Source organism: Cynara cardunculus, unplaced genomic scaffold (genome assembly GCF_001531365.2).
Source record: "Cynara cardunculus var. scolymus isolate 2C unplaced genomic scaffold, CcrdV1 Un_Scaffold_3024, whole genome shotgun sequence".
NCBI classification, from domain to species: Eukaryota; Viridiplantae; Streptophyta; class Magnoliopsida; order Asterales; family Asteraceae; genus Cynara; species Cynara cardunculus.
Genome location: NW_020201320.1, coordinates 47,348 through 55,966, shown reverse-complemented (window position 1 = coordinate 55,966; position 8,619 = coordinate 47,348). Strand labels below are relative to the sequence as shown.

Genomic DNA, 8,619 nt, shown 5'->3' with positions numbered 1-8,619 from the left:
GCCATTATATCACTCTCGTGGTTACATCGCCATCATATAACTCTCGCGGTTACACCACCATCTCACTCGCAGTTACATTGCCATTATATCACTCTCGCGGTTACACCGCCATCTCACTCGCAGTTACACCGCCATTATATCACTCTCGCGGTTACACCGCCATCTCAATCGCAGTTACACCGCCATTATATCACTCTCGCGGTTACACCGCCATCTCACTCGCAGTTACACTGCCATTATATTTCTAAAATATTTCCCAAAAACATTCTCTTTTCATCCGGACTTGAAGTCCGGTCAAACCTGTCCGGATTAGAAGTCCGGTCAAAATACTTTGAAGACAAACCAACTCCCTTGCCCGGATTACAAGTCCGGACAATACTTCAATTATAACGTTGTCCGGTTTAAAATAAACCGAACGATACACCGCACACCCTTTGTCCGGTTTAGAGTATACCGAACAATACATCACCTAACCTTTTGACCGGTTTAGAGTATACCGATCACCCCTTAGCCGGTTTAGATGATACACCGGTCACCTCTTGGCCGGTTTAGTTAATACACTGGTTACCTCTTGGCCGGTTTAGTTATCCGAATTTCAATCCGGACAACACTTGTACGGTTTACTCATGAATCATCATAAAATACAACCAAATTCATAATAATCAGTTCTATATGCTTATCAATCTGTATGAAAACAATTCATATCCAAAGCTCTTAATACTCACCTTTTAGAAGTTGAGAATCAAAACCTTTTGAAATCTTCTTCTCCTTCTTGTGCAGTTCTTCAAATCCTCAGAGAAAACACTTTCCAAATATGGTAAAAAGTGTCCTTCTCTTCATAAAAAAAATCTATATATACTTCTTATAAAAATGGGCGGCTTCACTAGCCGACTCCCTTTTCATTTCTTCTTTTAAAATAATACCCACACACACATACATATCATACACACACACACATATATATATATATATATAATAAATATATACATATATATATAAATGAAATAACAACCAGAATATTACATCTAGATCATGGATTATCCCAGACGGCAATAAGAACACCGACATCCAATGAAGTTGAAGGGATTGCAGGACTGATCTTATAAGTTGACGACGCCCTCCAAACGACAGAAACTTGGATTTCCAATTAAGAATGCGACCCTTCACCTTATCAATTAACGAAGCTTAATCACATAGCTTCAACCGAGCCTGAGATAAAGGGACCCCCAAGTACCGGACAAGAAACGACACAAGCTTAAAAACACTCTAGAATGGCCTCCTTAATGTTAGGAGGCACATTACCAAAGTAAATTTCACTTTTTTCAAGGCTTGGAGCTAATCCCGAACGACTTTGAAAAAGAAATAGAGCTTTTTTGAGCACTTCCACCAATAAGACATCCCCCTTAGTAAAAACAAATAAATCATCAGCGAAACAAAGATGAGTCAAATCCAGATTCTCACAACCCCGATGGTACCCAAAATCAGTTGCTTCGTGAATACAATGCTTAAGGAGCATAGAAAACCCCTCCATCACAATCGTGAAAAGATATGAGGATAAAGGACCCCCTTGTCTAAGACCCCTCCATGAAAAAACCCATAGGAATTACCATTGATCGCAAGTGAATAAGAAGTAGTAGATACCATCTCCCTTATCTACTTGACCAGAACCGGATGGAAACCTAAACCTTGAAGCATAACAATAAGGAAGCGCCAGTCCACAGTATCATAAGCCTTTTTGATATCAATTTTGAACGCACGTCTAGGTGGCCCTGATGACGACTGATACCCAGAAACGAGCTCATGTGCCATAAGAATATTATCCGTAATCCTCCTACCCGGAATAAAAGCCGATTGGGCTTTATCAATTAAGGAATCCAAAGATCCCTTCATTCTGTTTACAATGACTTTACTAATATATTTGTAAAGTATAGCAAGCAATAGGCCGGTAATCCGTAACCCTAGATGCATTAACAGATTTTGGGAGAAGGCAAATAAGAGTATGATTCAAATTCTTCGGGAGGTTACCTCGATAAAAGAAATTATGGATAGCAATCTGCACATCACGTCCAACAATATCCCACATAGCCTTGAAAAACTTTGAAGAAAATCCATCAGATCCTGGAGCTTTATAATTACCAATGCTAAACATAGCATTTTTAATTTCATTATTTAGAATCGGCCGGATCATGTAGTTAGCTTCCGATAAAGAGAGCTTTCTCGTGAAGATATCTTCAGGCATGGACGAATCGGGGGAAACATACGTCGTACCCAAGAAATCTTTATAATGATCAACGAACACTTTCGGGACATCTTCACCGAAGAAGTAATCACCACCACTAGTACAGACCGAATGAATGGAATTGGAGTAATTCCTTTCTTTGATCACCTTATGGAAGAATTTGGTATTCATATCACCTTCATTCAACCAATTAATTTTGCCACGTTGCTTAGCAGCATATTCCTCATCCCAACAAGCATTCTGATACGCTATACGAATATGACCCAGTTCAAGACCTAACTCGTCATTAGAAGGGTCTTTATCTACATCCATTTGAATGCGATCTAATTCAGTCTTCAAAAAAGAGATACGTTGACCAAGATTACCATAAGAATTTCGAAGCTTGCAGAGCGGGGTCTTGAGAGCCTTCAAGTGGGAAGTTACGCGAAACATAAAAGTGCCCTCAATATGTTTAGCCCATTCGTTCTTAACAATTTGTAAAAAAACTGGGTGGTCTGTCAAGAAATTGTCGAATTTGAAACCATACCTCCTTGTCCGAGCACCACCTTTGAAAGATAAGACCACCGGCGAATGGTCCGAAGGATGAACCTGTACACTGGCATCATGGAATTTAGATGTGAACTCCGAATTAGCCATAGCCCTATCGAGTTTTCGCATGATACCCCCTTTTGAGTTTGGCTTTTGGTTCCAGGTAAAATGGACACCAGTGTATTGTAGATCAAAAATTTCAGCATCCTCAACGCACATAAAAAAGTCTGACATGTCCGTGTTACAGCGAGAAGACCCACCAAACCCATCATGTGGAAATAACATAGTATTGAAGTCCCCCATTACAACCCACGGACAAACATTAGCCCCATAAACATTAGCCCCATAAACCAGGGAGAGGTAGATATAATCTTGAGCACCCCGAAAAAATACCTTACAATTTAGGAATTGACTATGGGCCTCCAGGACCATAATGTCTAAAACACTTGAATCCCATGCTAAGATAATACGAGTTCCAGCCTCACACATAGCTTGATTAGACATCCAATACCATCGACCAAAAGAATTAGGGCAAACACTATCTAGGGATTCTTTAAACACATGCGATTCTACAATGACACACAAACTTAATCATTACAATGAATAAAATTTCTCACCTCTTTTTGTTTGACCGGAGAGTTGAGCCCCCGGATATTCCACGAAGCAAAGTTCAACATGATGAAGAGGTTGGAATATCCCCTTGACCTCGATTATCCTCATCTACATTTTGCACAACAGTATTTTTTCCAACACCATCATGAGAATCCAATTGAGAATCCTCTCCCCCTAACATTTTAAGAACTCCAAATCTGTTAGAAGCTTCCACAGGTTCATAACCCCCCCTTCGAGGCAAACGAAAGTTTTTTATCACAGAAGAAATAAGAGGAGTAGATGTAGTCATAGAATGAGTAGATTGGGAAGACTGGGAAGAAGAGGCCCCAGCACCTGCATTCATACCTGAATCACAAGAAGCATTCCTTTCATTTTTTCTATGGTGAACAACCGGGTCTACATCAGAGGTACTCATATTCCTTTCCTTTTCCTGTTCACGTCGTGAAGTATTCACTACCAAGGACGAAGCATGAGGGCCAACCTTGTCATTCTCATTTACTTGTCGGGTACCAGATGTATTGGGCTTTCCTCCTGATTTAGCACACCATTGTTTTTTCTCCACTCTAATAAACCTTTCTGAACCTTTTCTCACATCGACATGCTTCCCTTTATTGAGACTTGCGGCTTTTGCACAGGACGAGGTTTTGTGACCAAATATTTGGCAATGTGAGCATTGAACCGGCTCCCACAAGTATTCAACCTGTATTTGTACACTGTCAGTATCCCCACCATTAAGGTCTGGAATTTCAACCTCAATTTTCCTTTTTGGTTCCCCAATAGCCCAGACCTCAACCAACACTTTGGCAAACCCGGGCCGACCCCAAGCCTTCTCACACATGGCAGCAGTGCAAGAATCCATCTGCTTGGGGACTCCCAATACACTCGCTATACGACTAACACCCTCTCTATTGAAAGCAACTAGAGGTATGTTGTGCAATTTCACCCACAACGGACAAGAGGAGTGTTCAGGTTTCCTCAATCCTTTAGAGGGATCCCAACGATGGACAAAAAGAGGGATACCCCTTATCATTAATGGCCCAGCTTCAATTGCCTGATCACACCCTCCTACATCATTAAACTTGAAAAAGAAGATCCCATTCTCATTTAACATTGCATAATTGAAACCATACTTTCCCCATGCCGTTCTGACAAAGTTCTTCACTAAGGGAAAAGGGATACGAGGGCCCCGAAAATAACCATACAATACCGAATTATACGCTTTAGCAGCTTCCTTAGCCATTTCAATAGGTATCTTCACATTTACGTCCTTTTTATCAGGCAAGGGATAAAAGTTGAGGTCTGTGGCAATTGAACTTCCCACCGCTTTCGCAAAATTTAACTTATCTTTGCCACTTGAAGCATTTTCGAGAGAAGAAAGTCTCTCAAAAACAGAAATTCTACTAGGATTAGAAGGTAAAGGAGCCGATTCATCCCCCATTTCCATTGCCCACTCTAAGAAGCCGTGGTGCTGAAACTAACGTTTAGCGCCCTTAATAGGATAGACGAAGACCCCGAAAAATCAAGGTGCTAAATATCTATCAAGGGAATTCAACGTAAGTGACGAAGACCATGGAAACACTTCGAATGAACTTAGAAAACAGGAAATAAACAAAGCACAACGAGCACAGCAAAAAGAATCAACTTAGATAAAAAAACAAGTAGCCCAGGGTCACATCAAATCGTGAAAAACCGCCCTATTAAATCGGGATTAGAACCGTGATAAACCGCCCAATGAACCAGTAAACAGCAGCAGAATAGTTTAAAACAGCAACAAAAACTCCCCAGAACCAGCATCAACGGTGAATCTGACTAATATGAGGTTCGAAAAAACTGTGATAAATAGTATGCATAAACCAGCAGCACAACACAAACCGAACTGAAGAGAAACCCAAGCTGATCACATAAAATAACAGAAGATACGAGAGTACCAACAACAAATATCACAGCACCAGCAGTAGAATTCAAACAGCAGCAGCTTAGACAAACAATTTCAACCAGAAAAACACTCTTCTGCCGCCTTACTAAGGTACCAAACTAAAGTGGACAGAATCTAATCACGAAACAGCACAGTAAACAACCAGCAGACAGTCGAGAAAATCAACAGCACAAACGAGGAACCAGCAGCAAAATTTTGAGCTGTTAAACGTATCAAACAGCAACTGATTAACAGTTTAAAGACCAGCAGATAACCGGTTCAGAAAGTAGGCAAACACAGCAGCTAGTGAGAACCCGTAATGAACGAACAACAGCTCCAAACAACCGAAAACAACACGAACTGGCAGCCAAAACTCGAAATACCCAGAATCCAAGCAGTCAAAACAGTCACCAAAATTGTAGAACTATCCGGATAGCAATAAACCACATAAATCACACATTCCAGCAACAAAGAAAATCTGTCCAACTCGATAGACAGCAGCCGCAACACCCAAACAGCGGTAGTAGGCCACAATACAGGAGACCGGACATAAAATATAACAGCAGCAAAAAACGCAAACAGCCCACGGAACAGACTACAAACTAGCAGCAGGAATGAAAAGAACTAATCAACCAAATCGTTACCAAACAGAATATAGCAGAGAACCAGCAAAAAGGCCAATAAACTACTGTCGTTACTCAACAAACAGCAACGTAAATCACATAAAATAATAGCCGTCTATAGAACCCAGAACCCACAGCCAGATCGCACCTGGAACAAACCGTAGGCTAAAACTGCAATATCCAAGAAGGCCACAGCGAAGCACCCCCAGAAAACAAAGCAAAACTCCAACCCGATCACCAAACGACAATAACAAAGGATTAAGGCGCCAGAGAAAACCCTAAACCAGCAGGACAAACCCTAGCCGCACCTGACTGATGCCAAACCAGAGAACAATGCGCACACAGTCGGACAACAATTTCGACAGCAACACAAACACAAGAATCCAAAATAAGACAGGAAAAACGTACCAAAGTGAAGATCGATCGTGAATCAGAAACCCTAAAAACCGAGACCACCGTGGAAAGTCTCTTGGAAGAAAAGCCTTGGAAAAGACAACCGATCATCCACATGCAAACGTTAACATGTAGCCAGAAATATCCAAACAAGATCTAGCATTATCCAATATTCACCAAGAACGCATGACTAGAGAGAAAAAGTTAACGTAGGGTCTGCGTACGACTTTTCTTTGCTCAACAATTCCAATATCAAACGAAGATGTTCTGTGTGCTCTTCTTTGGTCTTAGAGTATATAAGAATATCATCGATAAATACAATAACGAATTTATCARGATATTCCTTACATACTCTATTCATTAAATCCATAAAGGCTGCGGGCGCATTAGTAAAATCGAACGGCATAACTAAGAATTCGTGATGCCCGTACCTAGTTCTGAATGTTGTTGTGCCAACATCTTCTTCCCTGACTTTAAGCTGATGATACCCTGACCTTAAATCAATCTTGGAGAAATAACTTGCTCCCACCAATTGATCGAATAAATCATCAATCCTTGGTAAAGGGTATTTGTTTTTTATTGTCAATTTATTTAGTTCATGATAGTCTATACACATTCGCATAGACCATCTTTTTTCTTGACAAATAAAACTGGAGCACCCCAAGGTGAAGTGCTGGGTCTAATAAATCCCTTGTCAGTTAAATCTTTCAATTGTGCAACCAATTCTTTCAATTCAGATGGAGCTAACCGGTATGGTGTCTTTGCTACTGGTGCAACCCCTGGTACTAGATCAATTCGAACCTCAATGACTCTATCTGGTGGTAATCCAGATAAGTCTTCTGGAAAGACTTCTGGATATTCACTAACAATCGGAATCGATTCCTCTTTTCTCTTTTCTTCATTCATATCAATTACGTATGCCAAACATCCTTGGCACCTCTTCCGAATGCTTTTTTGAGCTTTCATTATTGTTAAAATACTGGTATGGTGATTCTGACGATCTCCATAAATAACAACTGTTCGTTGGTCTGGCAGAGTAATTCTGATCATTTTCTGATTACAAACAATACTGGCCTGATACTTTGCCAACCAATCCATACCCACTACCACATCAAATTCCTTCATCGGCATAGGAAATAACTGAATTGGAAGTTCACAGCCCTCAATATCAATAATACAGTTATTGAACATGCTAGTAATAGTTTCTTGACTATTAGCAGTATAAACTACTAATTCATCATCAAGTATCACAGAATTCAAACATGCAGTTTGAGCAAACAGTGGTGATACAAACGAAAAGTTTGCACTAGAGTCAAATAACACCTTAGCATGTATTGAATTCAGAAGGAATGTATCTGTTACTACATCCGGTGATGCTTCTGCCTCGTTCTTAGTCATCTGGAAGGACTGTCCCCGCGCCCCTCCTTGCCCTCCTCTGTTCACTGTAGGCCTACCTCGAGTACCCGACGCATTACTTCCCATTGTCAATTATGGAGTTCTTAACAAAGGACAATTCGGTCGAATGTGATCCGGAGAATTGCAGTTAAAACAACTTCGATTACTGAAAGGGGAAAAGTTTCCCCAGGCAATTTTATAAAGACAGTAAAAAGCGTCACCAATACAAAAGCAATCAGCAAGAAAAACTACGGCAACCTTGACTCACAAACCAAGTCATAAGGAGCCAAAAAAGACAAAGGGAAATACACCAAAACATAACAGCACCATAAGCCGAAAAGCAAAAGGCAAAAAATACCCAAATGATCCAAAATCGAACGAGCACACCACCCACGTAATCACATACCATTGGGATTCATTATCTTCTTCCTTGTCTTCCAAGCCATCCGATGAAGAATCAGCATCTTGATCTCCGCAATAATTTTATCCCCCGAATGATTGAAATTGGCAAAGAACTTCCTGTTCCGTTCCCTCCAGATAATATAAATCGTTGCTGAAAGACCAAGTTTTTGTACCGTAGACCAAGATTTCCAATTTTGAGTGGACCCTCTGTGAAGGATATCCTCCCAATTGTTTGGAAAGTTCATTAATCCCACCTCCATTTTAACAGCTTCCCAAATACTACTTGAGTACTGGCATTCAAAAAATAGGTGATTGTGCGTTTCAATCACTAGGTTACAAAACACACACTTTAAATCTGGCGGTTCATGCTTCCATTGACTAATACGATCTTGAGTTGGCAGTTTCTTCTGACACGCCATCCACATGCAAAGAGCATGTTTAGGAACGTAAGCTTTATTCCAAACGAGTTTATACCAATGCACAACCGGCTTCACCTCTTGGATAGTATTCCA

The 8,619-nt window shown here is 40.6% G+C and overlaps 2 protein-coding genes across 2 annotated transcripts in view; both read right to left on the bottom strand.

Annotated features, from left to right (window-relative positions):
- LOC112503452 overlaps positions 1–4,823 on the bottom strand; it is a 12,645-nt gene extending 7,822 nt beyond the window's left edge. Inside the window, exons 1-3 of the mRNA XM_025107491.1 lie at positions 3,473–4,823; positions 2,026–3,336; positions 1,669–1,958 (exon numbers count right to left, since the gene is read on the bottom strand). Of these exons, the coding sequence (XP_024963259.1) occupies positions 1,669–1,958; positions 2,026–3,336; positions 3,473–4,823 (2,952 nt within the window). The remainder of the gene's footprint in view (positions 1–1,668; positions 1,959–2,025; positions 3,337–3,472) is intronic.
- A 606-nt stretch (positions 4,824–5,429) lies between these two features.
- LOC112503451 overlaps positions 5,430–8,619 on the bottom strand; it is an 8,618-nt gene continuing 5,428 nt past the window's right edge. The window contains exons 4-5 of the mRNA XM_025107490.1: positions 5,678–5,918; positions 5,430–5,515 (exon numbers count right to left, since the gene is read on the bottom strand). Coding sequence (XP_024963258.1) covers positions 5,430–5,515; positions 5,678–5,918 — 327 coding nt within the window. The remainder of the gene's footprint in view (positions 5,516–5,677; positions 5,919–8,619) is intronic.